Source organism: Muscardinus avellanarius, assembly GCF_963383645.1.
Source record: "Muscardinus avellanarius genome assembly, chromosome: 15".
Lineage (NCBI taxonomy): Eukaryota > Metazoa > Chordata > Mammalia > Rodentia > Gliridae > Muscardinus > Muscardinus avellanarius.
The window spans coordinates 25,095,011-25,117,312 of NC_137801.1; the positions used below are offsets into that span (position 1 = coordinate 25,095,011).

The 22,302-nt window shown below is 45.4% G+C and overlaps 1 protein-coding gene across 1 annotated transcript in view; it reads right to left on the reverse strand.

The window, feature by feature from the left end:
• CAPN13 (calpain 13) overlaps nt 1-22,302 on the reverse strand; it is a gene marked incomplete at its 3' end in the record, with an annotated part of 51,940 nt that overhangs the window by 25,782 nt on the left and 3,856 nt on the right. The window contains exons 2-6 of the mRNA XM_080711224.1: nt 15,658-15,730; nt 14,472-14,587; nt 9,698-9,834; nt 2,802-2,976; nt 1,908-1,982 (exon numbers count right to left, since the gene is read on the reverse strand). Of these exons, the coding sequence (XP_080567350.1) occupies nt 1,908-1,982; nt 2,802-2,976; nt 9,698-9,834; nt 14,472-14,587; nt 15,658-15,730 (576 nt within the window). The remainder of the gene's footprint in view (nt 1-1,907; nt 1,983-2,801; nt 2,977-9,697; nt 9,835-14,471; nt 14,588-15,657; nt 15,731-22,302) is intronic.

A 22,302-nucleotide genomic window follows, 5' to 3' on the forward strand; every position in this document is an offset into this window, starting at 1 on the left:
CTATATTAATAGGTATTCCTAGAAAAAGAAGAAGGTCTTATGGCTAATGGTAGATTAAGACCAGTAGTACTTTTCTTGTTACAATAGGCTTTCTCAGAGCCTTGAGGCAGTATATTGTGAGTTCTCGGGAAGAGAAAATAGTGAGCTGCATTTTCCAAATGTTTTTGGAACAAGCCTGGCACATGAGATAAAAGCCACTTTCTATCTCTGGACTTGTCTACACAGGGGACCCTGGAGCTGGGAGTGTTCACACTTGTCGAGGTGCGATGATGGTATTACTGATGAAGGTATTGGCTTGGAAGGGTTAGACAGGACCTTGGGGTAAAGCTCAGAGGAGCAGATAATGGAGCCTCTGTGACTGGGATCTCTTCTTTGGGCCTGGGTATTTAGGGCAAGTTTGTCTTTCCTTATGAGAAACTTCTTCCAGGTTCTTCACCATAATTTATGATGATGAGGATGTGGGGTTGGCCAGCAATGTCTCCCATATTACTGTGCCCTTTATGACAGTGTCCTGTGAATGATCACATGGGCCATCGACCTTCACAAGCCAAGACACTCATGCCAGTGTACTTACCCAATGACTCAGCAAACATTCCTTAGATGTCTATGGTTTTCCAGTAGGCACCTAAGGCAGAGGAGGTAGTTTGGTGCTCATTCACCTTGGGGAGACAGGTAGGAGATGGGAGATATTGTCCCCTGTTTGTGAATTGGGGCACTCACTAAAACATGCAATCATGGAGTAATTGGCCTCAGGTCAACAGATGAGAGAGACAGACAGAGGCAGGGAGTTTGAGAAAGCCACAGTCAGAACCCAAGACTCTGCATCCCTGGTCCACAAGTACCAGGTGAGTATTTGTGAAACAAATGTAATTCTTTGTGAGGCAAATAACCCGGAGTTTAAAACTCTGTCTTCTCAGGGCTTAGATGACATCATTTGACCTCCAGAGTCATGGGAACTGCAGAGACAGGGGATATTTGCAAGAAACCCTCCCAAAGCCAGGAAGTGCTGTCACAGGACAACTATATAATGAACACAGACAGAGCCTGGGAACTGGGGAAAGGAGGTGCCCAGGCCCTCATTACGCAGGCTGCTATCTGTGACCTTGCAAGAGACGCTTCTCCCATCAGGCCTCGGCTCCTTCACTGAAGAATACAGGAAGCCAGACTTCAATTGCGTTTTCTAGACTATACCTTGCACAGTTACTACACACATTTTTGTCCACCTGTCATCGATTCCTGCACTGGGGCGAGATGGTCCTCTGATGCAGGCCTCCCTACTTCCACTGGAACAAAGTTCCTCCTGGGCACGTGGTACTATACATGGCTCTTCCCAGCTGCCCATGGGCCTCAGTGTTGCCACAGGGTAAAGAATTTCTTTTTTCTCTTTCCTTGGCTGGGAGAGGAGGGTCTCAAAGCAGCTGTCTTGATTTCCTAGATAGAAGCCCCTGCTGAGGGAAACAGGAGCTACCTAGAGCTCCACATCACCTGCAAGATCCAATGACCTTTAACTTCTTTCAATCCCTGTAGAGTGTTTTTATTCAATTAGTTTATCTTGAAGGTCACAAATAAAACCTGTTTCAGGGCCCTGTAGGTCCCCCCAACCAGTTGGGTGGTCCATTCTACCTCCTTTTGGGGCTCATCCCTCATCTAGCTAGATGTTCAGAGCTGAAATCACTTCAAGAACAGCACGGTCCTTGGGGGGATCCTGGGGGCAGAGGATCCTGGTGGCCAGAGCTCCTGGACCTGTCAAAGGAGCTGAAGCTGCCCGGGGAAGGTGGCATGATGGGGTAACTCATGCCAACTTTGTGAGGCTTGCTGCAGACATGTGATCCTGGCTCCTGTTCAGAGGAGCAAGAGTGCCAAGGCAGAACCCAGTGGAGAGACGCCAGGCCCGCGGGCCAACTCACCTGCTCAGCTCCGGTCACTGTGTAGGCGTGCTGACTCACCAGCCCGTTCTCCATCACCTCGGCCCCATCTGTGGGCTGCAAACGGGAGAGGAAGATCAAGTACTCGGCATTCACAGGCTCTTCAGAGAGCTGGAGAAGCACAATCCAGGCAGCAGCAGGATCAGCAGGGCCCTGGCTCACCGGAAAGGACCTATGTGCTGGAACTGTCTTCTAGTGAGGCAGAGGAAGAAGCTTCTGGGGGGGTCGAGGCTCCAGGAGACTACCCCATGGCCACTAGAACCCCGGAAAGTGCTGAGGATCTGGGCTGCTTGCTTGACCAAACTCCTTTCATGGGATGGATACAGCACAAAATGTGTCTGCTGGTTGGTTCACGGGAGTCAGGGGTCCCCTGGATCCCCTACCGCCAGAAATGGAGCTTAAAGTGCACCTTAGGTTTCCAATGGCATTTAGAATTTAAAAGCTGTGACTCAAAGCCCATACATGTAGAGAGTGCATGTAACATCTCATGTAGAGGGAGCCAGGTGTTTTGGAGCAGACTCAATTAGGAGGGCCCTGCAAACTTTCCCAAAGGAGACGGGTTCTCAGGCTGTCTTTGGGGCCAATAGAGTCAGCACTCCTTGTAAACGTAAAGTAAAACATAAAGGCACTACCCGAAGCAGCAGGAGCAGGCCTGCTCCTGTGGCCTGGAGACCCCTGGTGACTGAGGAGCATGGCTCGTGGCCAGGAAGCAGCAGTTGGTAAGGCCTTGGAGACAGCCCTTTGTGGCAGTGTGCAGAGCACCTTGGTCTCTCTGAGCCCATTTTCTCTTCTAGGAAGCGAATTTCACACTGCCTGTCTTAGAGGCAGGGCTGTCGCGTGGGGTGACCTCAGGAAAGCTTCCCCCATGCTACTCACCCCCTTGGGGGTGGCACAGGTCATCAGGGAGCCTGCCTCCGCCGCTGTCTTCACCACCGCCAGCAGGTCGGAAGGCAAAGCATGCAGGCTGGCCATGGTGACCACCCCTCCGGTGAGGTCCACCAGGGCGTCGGGGAGGTAGCCGTAGTGCAGGTGGGAGTACGATCCACGCAGCCTGAGGGGCAGGGGAGGAAGATCAGCCTTTGGGGTGCCTTTGGGGAGACACTCTGGAAAGGGAGATTGAGCATTGATCCTCTGTATGGTTTCTGGGAATGGCGTGATCTGCTCTGGGCCAAGGGTACCCAGGAGCAGAGACAGACCATCACGAGCCTTGGATAATACTGGGTAAGTGTCTACGGCTTCTTGTTCAGTCTGGAGATGTGCTAAGCACGGACCATGCGCCAGTACCATGCCAGGTATGTGTTCAAAGACAAGCCAGGTCCCATCTCTGCCCTCAAAGAACTCAGCCAACAACCTTCAGGCTAGCTTGGCTACCATAGCCTCTGTTCCCACTCTGTACTCAGAACAGAGCTCCTGTTCCCAGAACTGACCCCGAAGCAGGAGAGAGATAAAACAACATGGAAAGAGACCAATCTACCCGGGTGTGGTCGTGCACTTTTGTAATTTCAGCATTCAGGAGGCTGAGACAGCAGGATCATGGTTGGCAGACAGCCTCAGCTACTTAGTGAGGCCCTTTGCAATTCAGTGAGACCCTGTTTCAAATTAAAGTAAAAAATAGGGCTGAGGGTATAGCTCAGAGGTAGAATGCCCCTGAGTTTTAGGTTTTATCCCCAGTACTAGAACACACACACACACACACACACACACACACACACACACACACACACCTGACATAAGACCTCAGTCCTGCTCTCCAGAGTACCTCTTCATCTTCCCACTACCCCACTGGCCTTCCAAGAAATGCTCACCCTATTACCCTATCTCCCTTTCCTCCTGATCCTGCCCCAAACCTCAGTAAACCATCACAGAATTCCTGGATCCAATGCCTGGCTCCCCTGTCTTGAGCGCACAATCCTCCGCAAGACGCTGCGTGCTCGTTAGGCTCCCTGCGTTCATCAGGGAAAGGGCGTTTATGGCCCCTGCCTCACTGACCCTGCAAGGTTCACCTCCCTGGGTGCCTATCTGCTACAAGAACAAGTGGGCCATTGTGGAGCAGAGAGGACAGGCCCCGCCCAGGCAGGGCGCACAGGGCGGCTTCTGGGAGGGACTCTGCTCAGAGTCAAGGTTCATCCTGGTGAAGAGAGTGGGGTAGGTCTTAAACTGGGGAGAGCCCCAGAACCCCACTTAGCATGGCAGAGTGGGTGGGCCATGGGGCTGGGGAAAGGCTGTGTTTCCCAGGGGAGAGGGTGGCCCCACCAGTCAGTGGTGCTCACCATTGAAGCAGGGGTCACGCAGGCCACATATGCTTTGAGAGGTCGGGCTTCTGCCCATGGGGTGAACCGTGGCTTCCCCTGGGGGGCTAAAATAGAGCCAGAGCAAACTGCAAAGGGCAGGGAGCAGAGGCCAGGGGGCACAGAGGGGTGTCAGGGGCCTCCTGGTCCCCACTGCTGTCTCCAGTGGGGTCTTTGGCCTTAGACAAGACCCTGCCCTGCCCTGTCACTGTCCTTTCAGCTGCAAACAGCAGGGTGGACTAGATTCCTCTATTGGCCACCAGACACTCCCTTCCCACCTGTTTCCACCTTAGTAACCGTCTTTCCAGGAGACCACCCAGAATTCCAGTAAATTCACTTCAGTAAATATGCATCAAGTAGCCACTGTAAGCAGGACTAATTCCTGGGTGACTTGGAAAGCCTGTTATTAAAGAAAGCTAAGGGCCCAGGGAACAGAGGTGAATTCTACTGGAACCACCACTCAAAACTGGCTCTGATCTCCCCCTCCCTGACCCTGGGTTATGACTGATAGCAGAGTCTTATCTCTGGAGCACATGGTTAGTCAACCGCAGAGCCTCCTTTTGATCTGATCAGGCCCAGTCAGGTCTGAAACGCTCAAGCCCTGCTGTCCCATGTGTCCTTGCCCAGACTACTGGAAATTCACAAGGGCTGGGGCTCTGGAGCCCATTCAGAGCAACAGCGCCTTCCTGCAGGTCCACCCAGGGGCCCTCCCTGCACCCTTGTTAGGCTCCCTGCGTTCATCAGGGAAAGGGCATTTATGGCCCCTGCCTCGCTGACCCTGCAAGGTCCACCTCCCTGTGTGTCTATCTGCTACAAGAATAGCAGAACTCTTCCTGGACAGCTGTGTATGGGGAGTCTGTCCCCTTCCTCACTCACAGATGCTGTGGCTCTGGGTCTGCCAAAGGTCTCACACCCACACCTTTCTGCAGTCACCAGATTCACTCTCCACACTGGGAAGGGCTTTTTGACCCCCAAGGCAAGTATCTCCTCTCTGTGTCTTCCAGAACGTTCTCTCCTGTCTTTCTACAATACCCACAATGCCTGGCCCCACAGCAGCAGAGTGTTTTGACAAGGAGCTATCTCTCTGCATCTCTCTGCTTTATAAACATGAGCTTACAGATCCTGTCAATGCTTTAGGAGAAAGGCAACTATTCTTAGTCCCCTTTGCTTAGAGAGAGGGGGGGGGGGCGCTGTGCTTGGCATGACTGTCACCGTGCCTCGTCACCTGAACCCAGGAATTCTGAGAGCTCCTCGTCCTTATCCCTGTGCTACAGCCTCATTTCAGGGAAACATCTATCTGCCTGCAGTGATACGAGGGAGGGAGAATCCAGATGGCTAAATCTGAGCCAGACAGGATGCTGAAATGCTGCAGTCCTTACCTGCAGAGTTGCTATAAAAGATGATATGAAGCCTGCCAGATCTGGTCCCCCATCTCCTCTCTATTTTATGACTTTTAGGGTAAAACAAATCCCCCAAACATGGGGATTCTTTCTCACACCTTTGACTGACTTGAGTAATTATTTTCCAGGCTCCCAAATGCAGGATAAGTGAAAGCCTGGAGTCCACTTGGCCTCTGCCTGCACCCTGGGAGGGAAGAGGGCCTCAACATCTGGGCAGATGGGCCGACCACGTGTGTGTTGGGGTCCTGTACCAGTTCCAAAGGAAGCAAAACGATAAATCTCTTCCTGTAAGACTAACAATATCACTGACTAAGGAGAATGGTTTCTGTTCAACCTAGGCCTCAAACACCGTGACCTGGGACACACCATTTTACCTCTCTGAGCCTCGGTTTTCTCCTCTTTCACATTGGGGACTGTGTTTGTGTGAGAAAGCAGGGTTTGATGCTCATAAAAAAATCCTTCCAGCTCTGACATGCTGTAATTCCATTTGGTTTGCTCCTGTACTCCGTAACTTCCTTCTTTGGATGGGTGGGGGCAAAGCTCTTGAACAGATTTAATAGTTTGAGACGTTTTATCCTCTGCTAGATTTCTTTAGGCTATGGAATGGGAATTCCAGGTCCACTTTCCCATTTCTTTTTGAGCTGAAGGATTGCTGTAGGTCAGCTGTTAACAAAATGGGGTCAAAGTCATCATTTCATTCTGCAAGTTCTCTAATTCTCCCAGTGAACCTCCACACTACCCCCTTTTACGTGAGGAGAAAAAGAGGCCCCAAAGTGATGAGGGCGGGATCCGTGCTGGAGAGATAATGGCAGTGTTTTTGTAAGTGGCTTAGTAGTGAATTAACCTCCCCAACCATGTGCACTAGTTCAACAACCCTGGCTGTTAGCTGGGCTTCATTCTCCAATGCTAAAGGACGTTAGCATTTCCTGACACTGGAAATGAGCAACAGCCTTAGTTTTTCACAAGCAGTCTTAAAAGAAAGAATGTGCACCAAGAGGTGTTGAGGCACCTCCACATTTAGAGTGCAAGTTCCAGAAGGATGGGACCTGGTGGACTGTGGTATTTTCATGGTTTAGATACAGAATGCCCCCCAAATAGCTCATGCGTTAATGTTCAGAGTTGATGCGATTAAGTCATGAGGGTTGTAATCCCATCAGTGGATACATCTCTTATGGTGGATTTAGTGGGTGGTGACCTAGGCGGGTGGGGTGTGCCTAGAGGAGGTAGATCCCTGGGAGTGTGGCCTTCAGGGCTGTATTTGTGTTCTTGAATCCCCTAGCTTGCTCCCTCTTGCTTCTAGTCTCCATAATGTGAAAACAAGGCACTTGCTTTCTCCCTCTCTGCCTTACACCACCATGTCCTGAGCTCTGTGAATGTAACTAGACTGACACAAACTGAATCCCTGAAATCTCCAGAACTGTGAGCAAATAGATCTTTCCTCTTCTAGATTGTGTGGTGGTCAAGTGTTTGGGATTACAGCAGTGAGAATACTGACTGAAACAGGTATTTTACCTTGTAGGGCCTGGGACTGAACTTGGCTGGGGCCGTGGTCCTGCTGACTACGGTCCCGTGGTCAGGTGACCAGAAGCCTTGGCTGATCCAGGTTACCTAACTGCACTTGACATCCAGTTGCTGCTGGAGGCTCGGCTTCCCCATGTATGAAATGAAGCACAGGTTACAATGATATCTGTAACCTTTCCCCCCTCATTTTCTCCTCAAGGGTGTGGTCCTGTGTGGTTTGTTACCTGCGAGTGATGGGTTCTCACTCTGATGTGTCACTTGCTGTGTCTCCCACACAGTCCTTCTGAGGAACGCTGTCCCTTCCACAGTTCCTGTCCAGAGGGACTCTACAGCTACTGACCCTGGTCATGGCTGAGGGCGCCAATGGGAATCCAGCTGAGCATGGCCAGTCAAACCCTTATTCTTTGAAGCTAGAGTTGGAAAAGAGAGGGGATGGAAAAGAAGACAGTAGATGCTGAGGCCAGAGGGCAGCACAGAGAGGCTGCTGGGCCAAACTCTGTAATGAGGAGTCATGAGGAGCAAGGGTCTTGAAGAAGGTAAGCTTAGCAGGAGGCAGCAGAGATGAGGTGCAGAGCCAGGATGAGGTGCTGGACAGAGGAGCAGGGATGCAGAGAGGAGAGCCTGGCCAGGGCCACCACAAAACCAACACTGTGCCTTTCTCCAGACCCTGGGGTCAACCTAGTGAGCACCTTTGTGAGACCTTATTGCCTGTTTTCCTATGTGCATCTTTCTCCCTCTTCTTCTCAATACCACCACTGCAATGTCCTGCTCTTGTTTATTTTCTCCTTCTTTTCTTTCTTTCTTTCTCTCCCTGACAACTATTTCAGGGTGTTTTATGGGCACCATTTTGGTTTTATGTGTCCTTGTCAAATACATTCTGCAGCAGACATCATTTCCATCTCCATAAAGAACTTCCTTGTGTTTTGGTTGCTCAGTGTTTCTTGCCCTACTCCAGCATTCAGCCTCTAAGGACCATCCTATGTGCAGACTAGATCTGTGTCTTCCAGCTGCTCTATGGCTTTCCAAGGAATGTATCTTCTGCATGGTCCCCGCATACCCAGGTAACTCTATGCACCCCCACACACCTTCAAGAACAGCCTCAGACCCTCCCAGTCAGTGTCCTCCTAGGAGTGTCCTTATAACCAGGTGTGAGATGCCCATGTAACTAAACTTCTGTTATCTTGCCATTCAGAAGGTTGACTTAGGACACTCTCCAGGGCTGTTTGGGGATCCCTAGTGCCCACATCCTGGCAAACACTTGGCATTATCCAGATTTCTAATCTTTGCAGTTTCATAGGAGTAAAGGGGTGTTATACTACTCTTCTTGATTTTGGTTTACTGATTCTGGGAAGTTTGAGCCTCCCTTCACCTGTGGAGTCCGTATGACAGCACCCGCCTCCTCACACACATGTATACACACACTCTTGCCTATGTCCACCTAAGCCAGCCCGAAAGTGTCTGTCCAAGTGCCCAGATCAGTGTGTGGCATACGGAGAAATGCTCAGTATACATCTGTTGAATACAAGCAAGCCCCAAGCCTAAGTAAAACATGTGGATTGAATACTTATAAGTCCTCGAGCTGTCAGCACCAGAAAGTAGTCCCAAAGCACACTATGCCAACCAACCATGTGAGAATGAGAAAGTCCAAGATGACACCTTGGCACCGTGTCAGGCTCCCACTGGCCTAGATCTCAGCTCAAAGTGCCCCACCTCCATCTTCGCTTGACTCAAACTTTTCCTGCTGGGGCGGCCTCTGCCTGCGAGTCCCCTCACTCTTTGGACTGGCATACCTCAGATGCCACCTTCTCTTACAGCCTCAGCCTGAATCCATGTGGGTTGGGGAGTCAGGATCATTTCCTCCTCTGTCCTTTCGTCAGACTTTGGCCAGGATATACACTGCTAGCCCACCATCTTATGCTTATGTGTAGACTCTGCATCTGCCATTCTACCAACAGCTAATCAAAAACACTGGGGAAAAAATTGTGTCTGTACTGATTATGTGCAGACGTTTTTCTTGTGATTATTCCCTAAACAATGCAGCATAACAACTATTTGCTTAGCATTTGCATCATATTGGGTATTACATGCAATGCAAAGAGATGATTTAGAGTATACTGGAGGATGTGCATAGGTTACATGCAAATACTATGCCATCTATATTACAATCTTGACCATCTGTGGATTTTAGTACCTATGGTGGGGAGGTCCTAGAACTACTCTCATTTAGTTACCAAGGATGATTGTATTTCATCTGGACTCATACCAGCCTACCAGTAATATTGTCTGTGCATATCTCTGCCTGGTGCCTGCCCTGCTCACACTTCCCTGAATGCCTCCCGGTCCTTCCTGATAACCCCAACACTGACCCTTGCACATGGCAATTGTTTTAAAGAGGATACACAGCCATGTGGCAAGGACTCAGATGCTCTGAGGGACATGGCTTGCATTTGGGAAAGCTTCTGAGAGTCTCAGGGCCAGGTGGCAGGGAGCATGTGTGAAGGCAAGACACTGGGGTGCAGGGCCAGCACCAAAGCTCTGGGCAGGGAGGAGGGCCCATACTTACTTGGCATAGGCTTTCTCCAGCAGGCAGGGCCAGAACTCCTGGTTGCCCTTTCGAGGATGCACAAAGAGGTAGTCCTTGCCCACGACAGGCAGGCGGTCATCTACCACCACTTCCACCCAGTGTCCGCACTGCCAGAACTGGAAGAGAGACAAGCATATGCCTCAGATGAGGTGGGGCAGGAGGGGGCTTCTGCAGCTCTCTACCTACACCAAAAGAAACCATAGATGCAACATGACTCCCATACAATGACACACGTGACCCAGAGCAGACTCCCAGGTTGCCAGGCAGGACACAGGCACGTCATCTTCATTGACAGATGGAGAAAATTAAGCACAGACAGAGGTTGCCAAGGGAAATAACAGTCATAAAAGAGGGAGACATGGGTTCTAGTTCAACTTTGCTACTATGTCCTCATCTTGGCAAGTTCTTTGTGAGTTTCAATGATACACCTGAGACCTTCTGTGTGCTTCCTGTTCACAAAGGGCAGATGTGTGTGTGTGTGTGTGTGTGTGTGTGTGTGTGTGTGTGTGTGTAACCATGATTAACCATGAAGAGTGGTAGGCACAGGGATGAGATGGGGGTGGAGCTAAGGGCCTGAGGGAGGAGGCAAGGTTTAGGCAGGTGGTAGGGACACAGGGAAGACATCCCAGGAGGTGAGACCACATGAGCAAAGGCCTGGAGGCAGACTGATGGGGATGGCTCAGGAGCGCTGAGCAGTGACAGCCTCGCTCTGGCCCTCCTGTCCTTGTGTCATGCTGGCCCTGCCATTACAGCGAAGAAATGAAACTGGCTGGTGCTGCCACTGCTAAGGGCACAAATGAGCCAGATGTTCCTCTCCAAAACAGACTGTTTGCATCTTTAGCATTCAACTCTAAATAGTTCACCCGGGGACACCGCCAAATGAGAAAAAAATTCATTACGGAGCTAGCCTTTTGAGTCTCTTTGCTGGCCTCCCCTGTGCGGGGTGAGCATTAGGACTTCCAGCCTCAGACCTCAGCCTCGATGACGGTAAGTCTCAGCCACGGGGGCGCCACTAAAGCTAGTAAATGTGATCTCCCACCCACAGGGCCTTTTCCACAGCTGGATATCCCAGATGTTAGGCTGTCACAGCTGAAGACACACTTTGAGAGCAGAAAGACAGGAGGCTAGGACAGAGCTGTCATCCGAGACAGAGCAAAGATGCTTCATGGTCCTTATCAAGCCAGTGCACTGCAGCTGGTTTGGGCACAGCTGTGACCTGTGTTCCCCTCATGGTGAGCAGTAAGATGTGCAGATGGTGAGGTTAAGGAAACAGGGTAGCTATCACGCACCAAGGAAAGTGAATCCCAGCTCCTAGAAGAGGGGGTCTGGAAGAGCCATCAGAATTTTGTACTTTACTGGGTTGCAAAGGGCCTCACTAAATAACTGAGGCTGTCCATGAAATGCAATCCTCCAGTCTCAGCCTCCCAAATGCTGGGATTATAAGCGTGCGCCACCATACCTGGCTAGCAATAAATTTTAAATAAGAAATTTTTATAAGAAACACACCTATGATAGTGAAAATGACATTGATAATAAGTAGCTAAGCAAAGACATAAGAGGGAAATGTAAATAACAGGAAGCTGGAGTGGTAATACAAACATCAGATAAAGAGAAATTCTAAGCCCAAAGTGTTAAATACAACACATAAGATATTATCCAAAGTGTTATCTTATTAAGAAGATACCAAGATCATAAACCTTTGACCACTAAAAAAATACAACAGAGCCAGGAGCTGTGATAACACCTGTAATGATAGTTCTTGGGAGTCTGAGACAGGAGGATTGCAGGTTTGAGGCCAACCTTAGGAACTTAGTGAGGCCCTGTTTCAAAATAAAAAGGGTTGGGGAGGGTGCATCTCAGAGGTAAAAATCCCTTGAGTTCAATCCCCACTACCAAAACCAAAAAATAAATAAATAAAAGAAAAAAACAAAAGAAAAAAACAATAGGAAAATGTGCCACGTCAGAAGACCCAAAAGCATAAAGCCTCAAAACCACGGCTCTGTGGACTCCTATTGCTCTTTTGGTATTTGATAACTCAAGCAAGCCAAAATAAAACAGACAACTGTAGATAATATGATCTGCAAACCAGAATACATAAAACTCATGACCACTGGATAATACGTATTTACCTTGTGTATCTACAAGCCATTAACAAAAACTATCATGAACTTGACCGTAAGTAAAACTAGTTTAGCAACTTCCCCGTATGTAGGAAAATGTTTATTTTTTTAGTGTGTGTGTGGAACTGGGGGTTGAACCCAGGGGCATTTTATCTCTGAGCTACACTCCCAGGCCTATTTTTTTTATTATTTATTTTGAAACAAGGTCTCACGATGTTGCAGAGGGCCTTACTAAGTACTTGAGGCTGTCTGGGAACCTGTGATCCTCCTACCTCAGCCTCCCAAACACTGGGTTTACAAGCTTGTACCACCATGCCCACCCTACGTGTAGACATTGTATAAATTTTATTCTTTGGCTGTGATTTAATAAAACAAAAATGCAGCAACCAAATGATTACTCTCTTCTGTAAAACTTTACTTGAAAATGAAATAAACTTTGAAGAAACACACCCATAGGTATATGAAAGAATAAACCAAAATTAAAAATATGTTATGTTAAAATTAATAAAAGTAATTCTTCTTTGTGGCGCTAGAGATTGTTTGGCTTTGTGTATGCTAGGCAAGTCATGTGTTCTACCACAGAGCTGCATTTCCATTCCAAAAGTAAGACATTTTATAACATAATTTATAGATTAAGATAATACCTCAAAGAAAGATTTGTAGTCTAAAAGATTTTGACGTAAAAGTACTAACAATTGTAATATTGAAATTTCAAAAAATAAAAAAGAACAATGAAATGAGCCATAAGAAAGTAAAATGGAAATATAAAGTTTCTGTGTAATTATACAGAAACAAAACTTTGAAAGAAAATATAAGACACCTAATGAAAACTAAAAGCTGATTTGTTAAAAAAAAATCAGTACAACAAACTTGTATTAAGGAATGCATATAAAAAGATAGCGCCAAGGCTGAGAAAGTAGATTTAGTCACAGATTACAAGAGATTAAATGAATTATCAGAGAATCAAATTAGCAATTCTAGAGCAATATGTTTGGAGATGCAGAAGAAATAGCTGATTTTTCTGGTAAAGTAGAAATGTCAAGGGTTGACTTCAGGAGAGATAAGATATTCAAACAGATTAATAGCTACCGAATACACTGGGAGAATTATTTTTTAAAAAGTCACATTTAAAAAGGAGTCAGGGCCAGGTAAGATTGTCTACTTTCCTTTGTTTCTTGTCTATTTTATTTTCAAAGGGAAGATAATCAGTGATTAGCAAACATTATTAAAATTGTCCCCAAAATGTATGTAACAAGCAGTTCATAAAAAACACTAGCATAAAGCAAATATGTTAATATAATACAAACTAGAAACTAACTCTATACATGGAATAGACACAAAAATTCTCATGAAAGCTTTAGAAAATTGAATCTGACAATCTATCAAGAAAGTTTATTACAAAAATCAAAAGAGGCAGCGATTGGACTCATGCCCTATGATTTAAAATTGTGAGTTTCTGACTAACATGACAAGACAAACAAAAAAATTAAATCCTACGAATATTAAAAGGAGAGTCAAAATTACCTTTAATCACAGATAATCTAAAACAATACAGATTCTAGCAAAGAAAAAAATAAGAACTAATAAAAGAACTTGGTAAGTTCTGAAGATACACCTTTTCTCTTTACCAGTGATTCCTGGTTGGAAAGAGAAAACAGTAACAAACCAAATCCCACCCACTCTCAAAAACCACGACTTCCTTCACATTCCCTATAAAATGGTAAATTATTTGAAAATAAATGTACCAAGAAAGGTATAGCATCCATATAAAAATATAACTATAACATTTTATTGAAGGGCATAAAATTAGTTCTGAATAAATAGGAACATATACCATGTTTCTGGGAAAAAGAATCATTAAAACAATAAAAATTCAATTTTTCTACATTAATACATAAGTTTAAGCTGGGCTTGGTGGTGCACACTTGTAATCCCCGCGCTTGAGAGGCTGAGACAGGAGGATTGCACAGGTTTGAAGCCAGCCTCAGCTACTTAGTGAGGCTCTTAGCAATTTAGTGAGACCCTGTTTCCAAATAAAGTATAAAATAGGTCTGGGAGTATAGCCCGGAGGTAGAAAGCCACTGGGTTCCACCCCAAATACCACACACACACACACACACACACACACACACACACACACACAAGTTTAATGTTTCTCCTTTCTACATCATGGTGTCTTTCTTTTTAATTAGGAGTTTTTTTTAAATACCCCTAGCAGTATAAATGTGAAATGATATTTTTGAGAAAAAAAATAAATAAGGAAAGAGAACCTATCTTCCCAGATGTTACAACTTCCTGTAACACTGTAGAATCAAAATAACAGGACACAGCCCAGGAATAGACATAGAGACAAGAACTCAATGATAGTTACGGGGTTCTGGCTAGATGACTCTTTTTTTGGTAATTGTTCCTATGGTTTCTTCTTTCAGTGAAAACAGTTGAATTCTCATCTTTCCTATGAGTGGCCAGGTCCTAAACTGGAATCCATTTTTGTGAGGTTGGGCAGGCAGGGCGACTGACGCATGACTGTCCCTCTCATCTCAGGCTCCCAGGCCAGGAGAATATTCAAGACTCACCTCCTTTGGGCTTAAAGAGCACCCCATCATACAAGAGCATCACAGTGGTGCACATACCCGGAAACGGAAAATCCCTGCGTAGTGCTGTGAGAAGCTTTGCTCAATCAGGATCTTCTGCAGACACTGGGAATTCTGGGTCAAGGAGCCCAGCGCTGCCAGGAACCAGCAGTCCCCTGGAAGAGGAGAAAGCTGTGAATAGCCAACTCGACACATCAGGAAGCGCCACCTTGTGATTTCACAGGTCCTGGCCACCAGTATAGGCATCCCTTATTCTGAATACAGGTTGAGAATCTATTTGAAATGCTTGGGGCCGGAAGAGTTGTGGATTTTGGATTTTTTGAATTTTTGGAAGATTTACATCATATGTAATGATCTATCTTGGGGAGGGACCCAAGCCTAAACATGAAACCCACTTACGCTTCAATACGCCTTAAAAACATAGCCTGCAGGTCATTTTCAGCAGGATTTTTAGTGTACCAGCATTTGGATTGCAACCTGTTGTGTGAGGCTAGGTGTGGGATATTCGACTTGTAGCATCATGTGAGCACTCAAAAAGCTTCTGATTGGGGAATATTTCAGATTTTTTAATTAAGCATACTCATTTTTATAATAAAATCTGGCTAAGAGAGGAAAATTGGAGCCAGTTCTAAGCAAGATAGAGAAGGGGCTGGTATTGGCTGTGGTAGTGGTGGTAATCTGGGTGATGAGGGAAGGAAGATAGGGGAGCCCTGGCCGGGCTTCAACACAGCTGGAGCCTCTTTTCACCAGAGGTTCTTGGAGCTGAAGTCACAGCAATGTTTGCTGCCTGTATAGGTGGCAATGGTGCTTTGTACTGCTATGCAAAATAGACCTGTATTTTCCTTTGCTGAGATTTGCTCAACCCCTACCCATGCAGGGGCCACTCTAGCACAACTAGGAGTTCTTTCCTCTTCCCCTTTAGGGCTGTGTGGCCTTGAGTTTCTCCTTGGATATCATCATGATCCCTTTTAAAGATACATATTCCCTGGGTCTCCTTTCACCTTCACTGCCATCAGTTCTTTGAATGGTATTTTATACCAGGTACTACCCTCTGCAGGAGTCTCAAAGACACTTTCAGGTACAACTTCTCCACTAAGGTTAAAAAAAAAAAACCATTAGGTGGATCATGTGCTGGAGGCAGGTCGGCTTCCATCAACTCGGCCTAAGGCATGGTAATTCCCCAGGTGAAATCCAGGGGCTGGGAGGGAAGATACTGAGTTCTTACCGGCTATCCCTTGTTGGATGTCAAATCTGCTCACACCTTTCAGGATGAAGTGAGGGGGACCACTGGATAAATCCTTAGGAGAGAAGGAGAAAAACGATGACCACCTTTCACTCCTTTATGTCCTGGTGTGGTACCTATGACATCATTCATTGTGTCTTTGAAGGATAGAGGTTAATTTTTAAATAGGTGCCTAAAGTCTGAATTAGGAAAGTTCCTTTCAATTCTCAGGTTTTACAGCTCTCGGGCAAGCAGGTGACAAAGGGGTGTATGTGTAACTGACAAGATGGCCAATAAACACACCAGCAAACTGCATAAGGAGACCACATGAATAAGGACCCGAAATCCTTATATTGGATAGGCAGCTCTTTGAGTTCCAGTAAGCCAGTGTTTTATTAAAAGGTCATAAACAAATCAACAAAAAATGAACAGGATTCAGTCATTAGATGAGACTTAAAAGTATAATAACGCCGTATAACTTTGCATAGTAAAGTTTTTCTTCTGAAACAGCATCTCTCAGAATTCAGCCGGGGCATTCCAGATTCTAGCTCCGAATCCAGCCATGAGCCACACAAGCAAGATGCACCTGACTCAGGTCTTTGCTGGTCCCTGACTCACCCACAGACTCAGGGAGGAAGCGCCCCGCCTTTTCTCTACCTCCAGCCAGCAGACTTGAGGACTGTGAGCTCCTAAGGGGGATCCCCAGACACTTTGGGGGCACACTGGGCTGAAGGTCCAGATCCTACCGCAGAGCTCAGCGCGCCTCTAGGTTTGTCCCTACTAAGAGCTCTCGGGTTATCCCACAGACCTCTCTGTGCAGCTCTCCCTGATTTCTCTTGGGTAATTTTCATAAATTGGTAATTACTCCTGTATCATTTTTTGCATTCACAAATAAGTCCCCAGGAAGCAGGGCCACACAATAGAAAGTATAGAAAATATAGAAAGTAAACAATAGAAAGGCATTCATTTGCCCAACAGCCATATAAGTAAAGAATCTAGCACCATGAGAAAACTGCCAGCCCTTCCTAATCCGCAGGAGTTTCCTGGTAGGGACCCAGACAGGACGATCAAAGGTGTGTCCCGCTACAAACGCATCGTCCAGCTGAGGGCATCTTCCTACCTGACCTTCTCTGCTTTCCCAGTAACTAACTGACCTCATCAGACACTGGGGGAGGCACTCGAAGGCCTCTTCTGCTAGAGCCAAGGCCAAGAGGGACTGGGAGTCTCCCCCAACCCAAGCAACCAGGGAAGAAGGGCCTGAGAGGCTTTGGCTGTGTGGGGCTGGGAGCCAGGCTGAACATGACTATGTGACTACGTGGCACCTCAGTTACTGATAATTGTCTCTTCTTCTTCTTCTTCTTTTTTTTTTTTTTTTTTTTGGTACCGGGGATAGAACCCAGGGGCATTCTACCTCTGAGCTACACCTCCAGCACTATCTTCTATTCTTTTTTATTATTATATTATTATTATTAATTATTTTTTGGTGGTACTGGGGTTCCTGGAAGCCCTTCTACCTCCAGGCTACACTCCCAGATCTATTATATATATATATATATATATATATATATATATATATATATATATATTTTTTTTTTTTTTTAATTTGGAAACAGGGTCTCTTAAGCCAGCGAGGCTGGCTCCGAACCAGTGCAATCCTCCTGTCTCCACCTCCCAAGCGCGGGGATTACAAGCGTGAGCCACCACACCCGGCCTTATTCTTTATTTTAAAACAGGGTCTCACTGAGTTGCACAGGGCCTCACTAAGTAGCTGAGGCTGTCTGCGAACCCTGATCCTCCTGTCTCAGCCTCCCGAATGCTGGGATTATGAGCGTGTGCCACCACACCCAACATCCCTTCTCTTCTAAAAAGGCAACTTCTCTTGGAAAAAGGAACTAGGGTCTCGAAGGTGGCCTGTTGTTTTGAGTGGAAATATTCGTGATCCTCCTTTTGATTTCTCAGAGAAACTACAGAGTGGAGGCCAGAGGGTTTTTGGACCTACAAGAAAGGTGATTTTACTCTTTTTTTTTTTTTTTTTTTTTTTTTTTTTTTTTTTTTTACTGTGGATTGAACTCAGGTGTGTTCTACCAGTGAGCTACATCTCCATCCCTTTTTATTTTATTTATTTATTTATTTATTTATTTATTTATTTATTTATTTATCTTTGTGGTACTGGGAGTGTGGAACCCAGGGGCATTCTATCTCTGAGCAATACCCCCAGCCCTATTTTTATTCTTTATTTTGAAACAGCATCTCACTGAGTTGCAAAGGGTCTCATTGAGACAGGGTCTTGCTTAGTTGCCCAAGCTGGACAAAAACTTGTAATCCTCCTGCCTCAGCCTCCCGAGTCGCTGGTACTACACGCGTGTGACACCTGCCGAGCATTTACTCTCTTTCCATGGTACATGCCCAGGTCTTCTGCTGTTTCCTGCTGGCTCCTCTCCTGTTACTGAATAGGAGGGGAATGTGCTCTGAGGGTCCCTTCAGACAGACCTGCTGTGAACTTCTGCCCTTCTTCCTCTCCCGGGTGACCTGGAGACCTTGAGCCGGTTCCTCTTCTTTGCTGAGGCTCAGTCTCCTCATGGTTAAAATGGGAACAAAATGTAAGGACAGTTGAAAGAATCAAATGATGAAACAAGGTGATGGCTGCCATTTTTGGAACCTGGCTGAGGGCTAGGTGCTTTATTCTTGGATTGTCCTCTGCAGGCTCCAAACCGCCTTGCAAAGCAGTAGGAGTCCTTTCATTTTGCAAATGAGGAAGGGCGGGAGATGCTTAGCACAGCATCTGACAGGGCACATGTTCAATAGCTATTGACTCTCTTCTCCTGTACTGTCTGCAAAATTAAGATGGCTATGCTCACAGACAAACCCATAGCCTCAAATGCACTTATTAATAGACAGGATAAAAACAAGAATTAAGCCATCAATTCAGAGAAATTAGAAAGAAAAAGACAAATGGACCTCCCAAAAATAGGAGGAAGGAAGTGATAAAGAGAACATGTGAATGAATCAGGAAAAAAAAAAAAACAGCAAGATTAGCAGAGTAAATAAATTGTTCTATTTGGGGTGGGGATTTTACATAGACCTAACCTTTGGCAAATATGATAGAGACAGACGAATAAGATTAGAAATAAAAAAGGACTTTAGGTGGTGATGCATGCCTGTAATTACAGTACTTGGGAGTCTGGGACAAGAGGATCTCAAGTCCAAGGCCAGCTGTACCAACTTAGCAAGACAACTTCAAAAGAAAAAATAAAAAAGGCCGGTGTGTAGGCCAGAGGTAAAACATCCTGTGTTCAACCCTTAATAAAAAAAAAGGGCTTTTAAAATATAAAAACATGATGCAAGATTTTATGCCAGTCCATATGGAAATACTAGCACTTTTCTGACAAAAATTAACATTTTAAAAATGATTCAAGTTAGTAAATAACCCAAAAGACCAATAACTTTGGGATAGTATTTTTAAGTTATTGAAGAATATATGCCAAATATGCCTCTAAAGGCTTCTGGGTATTTGCAATTTTTCTGCTGACTCCTCTCAAACTTTAAGGGAATAGACAATTTCTATGTCATTAATCATTTCAGCATTAAGAAGAAAAAATGATCCCGTTACCATTCAAAAAGCCCACAAAACACACATACACTCACCAGCACACACAGGCGCACACCTTCACAGACACCCCACGCACATCAGCCTGATTTTGACTAATTTATTTGCCACAGAAATGCCGAGTGCAGGGATGGTTTCATATCAGGCACATATAATACTATGAAATAACCAAAGGAAAACAAAAATTTATGTCAATAAGTGCTAGGAAAGCACTTGATGAGCACACAACTGCTTATGATTTACCAAAACCACACAGGTTATAATGAAAAAAACAAAAACATTACTTAATGAGGAATAGAACAATGTTTTAATGTGATGAAAATTAAGTAGTGATTATTTCAAACATAAACTTGATAGTCAATATCCAGTGTGGAATTGTCTGCAACAAAATAGGCACTCACCTATCCCTCTCATTACATGCCTATTTTTTTTTTCCTGTCTTGACTTTTACAGCCTTGACAGACCACTCCAAAACAGGGTAGGTGGGGGGATGAAAATGAGGCCCAGAAAAATTTCTATCCATCAGGTTGACTTCCTGAGTTGAAGCCCATACAGAAAATAGGTAGGAACTGTAAGAGGTGGAAATGCTCTGACCTTGGCAGGTCCCTGTCACCAGGTGGGCAGGGCATATTATGGTGAAGTCAGTGTGATAAAATCCTAGATAAAATCATGTGAACTACCACCCCAAAGTGACTCAGAATCACCAGGTAGCTTCACAGACATGGAGGTGGCTGAGACCCCACCTTCCACAACTTTTATTTAGTAGGTCAGTCAGAGGTAGAGTTCAAGATAGATGCAGCTCCTTAGATGATTCAGAGACCCAGTAAGGGTGAAGAAGTCGGTTCAGAGAAGTTGAGTGATCTATTCCAGGTCACACAGAAAGCAAGGTAGGAATTAGGCAGTTCCACACACACACACAGAACCTTGCTCTTCCTCACTGACCACACCAACAGAGTCCTCTCTGCTTTAATGTTTTCTGATTCAGTGACATGGTCTGGGCCTTTGAGGGCTCAGACAAACACCCAGGCGTACAGAAGGAAGCTGTGATGGCTAATTTGATATGTCAACACAACTGGATCACAGACAGATCAGATGTTTGGTAAATATGATTTTCAGGTGTGTCTGTGGGGATGTTTGGGAATGAGATTAGCATTTGAATTGGTGGACTTGGTAAAGCAGATTTTCCCTCTAGCATGTCTCTGTGTGTGATGGGGGGGCATCCCACAAATTCACTGAGGGCCCAAATTGAACAAAAGATGGAGTTGACACATCAGTCTTTCTCTATCCTCAGACTGGAATTACCCCAGTGGTTCCTTTGGTTCTCAGGCACCCAACTGAGTTTTCATAATTTTCTGGAGCTCTGGCTTGCAGATGACATATCCTGGGCCCCCATAATCATGTGAGCCAATGCTTCACAATAAGTCTTTCCTAGTAAACATGTCAACAGGACATATTATTAAAATGAATATGTAAATATATAAGTAGGGTATATATGTTAGGATATATATATATAAGGACATATTATCAATATACTTATCAATAAATTTACTGATAGTAAATAAGTAAAATTTATATCGTGCATATATATGTTTCAGTAGAATATGTTTTATTGGCTCTGTGTCTTGGAGAACCCCAAATAATACAGAAGCCATTGGCAATAATCAATCCAAGTAATCTTAGGATTGAGGCCCTTTCTTTAGGCAAAGTTTGGGGTGATAAGGAATCACAAATGCAGGAGCTGCTGGGATCTTAGAGATCAGCCTCTCTGAAGTGCCACCACACTTGCCACTGACCCCTGTGTCTCTCCCATTGTAACAGCATCTGTATCTCCCTGCACTGTCTTCCAAGGCACTCATGACTTTCCATACCACGTGCTGCTCTGCATGAGAGATGTGTTTAGCATTTTACCTTTGGCCCTTTTGGATGGTAGCCAGACTTTAGACTTGGATAGGTTGCAATGTACTCCCTTTTCTATTTCTTTGAAGGGGCTTTGAGAGATTGGCATCAAAGTTCTTTGGCTCAATGGAAATTGGCCACTGGTAGTCACATCTGTCACCTTCTGTAACCTGTGTCCTGACGAGAAATCCTCACAACCTACCCTTCACCCATATCCCCACTTTTCCACCTTGACCTTTTCTGAAGAACAAATTTTGGTCCCAGGTGAACCATTTCTAGTGAGCAATCCCTTCTGAAACTTTTCTGGCTACGTAAAGATGGACACCATTGCCTGGATGGGCAGGGTTTTGCCCTGGGATGGCCATCGACTGGATCCACAATGGGACTGTATGATGAGCTTGGGCACTCATTAAACAATATGATTTGAGCACACAGCTCATTTTTCAGTTGAGAAGTGAAATGTTTTTCACTATAAAATGAGGACAAAGATGAAATTTCAATTCCTCAATCTGACACACATTGATTACTTTTGTGAAAATCCACCATCTACAATGTGCTGTCCAATATGGTAGCCATAAGTTATAGGTGTCTAGATTTAAACGAATTTAAATTAAATTAAATTAAAACTTTAATCCCTCAGGCACATCAGCTACATTTCAAGTACTCAATAGCCACTTGTGACTAATGGCTATAGCATTAACCATGTAGAAAGAACATCTCTATCATCTCAGAAAGCTCTCTAGGACAGGCTGATCTACTAGTAAGGATAATAATATTATCTGCCTTAAAAGATTGTGAAGGTAATTAAATGAAACATTGCACATAAAGTGCTTAGCATAATACCTAACACATGTACACAGTTGATAAATGGAATTTGTTATTGTTATTATCCATGAAATAAAAGTTCTCCTAAAAGAAGGCCACTGAAAGTATAGAGAAATATTACACAGATACCCCATGTATCATAGTAATTCTTAGTATTGCCTCTTGCTGAGACCAGAGGTTACAGGAAGCATTAAGATCAAGGGGTTGTAGAGTCCCCTCACCTCAAGGTCCCAGGCTTTTGCAGAACCTGACTGAGGGAGGAGTGGCGGAAATTCCTTAAACAGGGAGGAACAGAATGAAGCAGGTTTGAAGGAACTTCT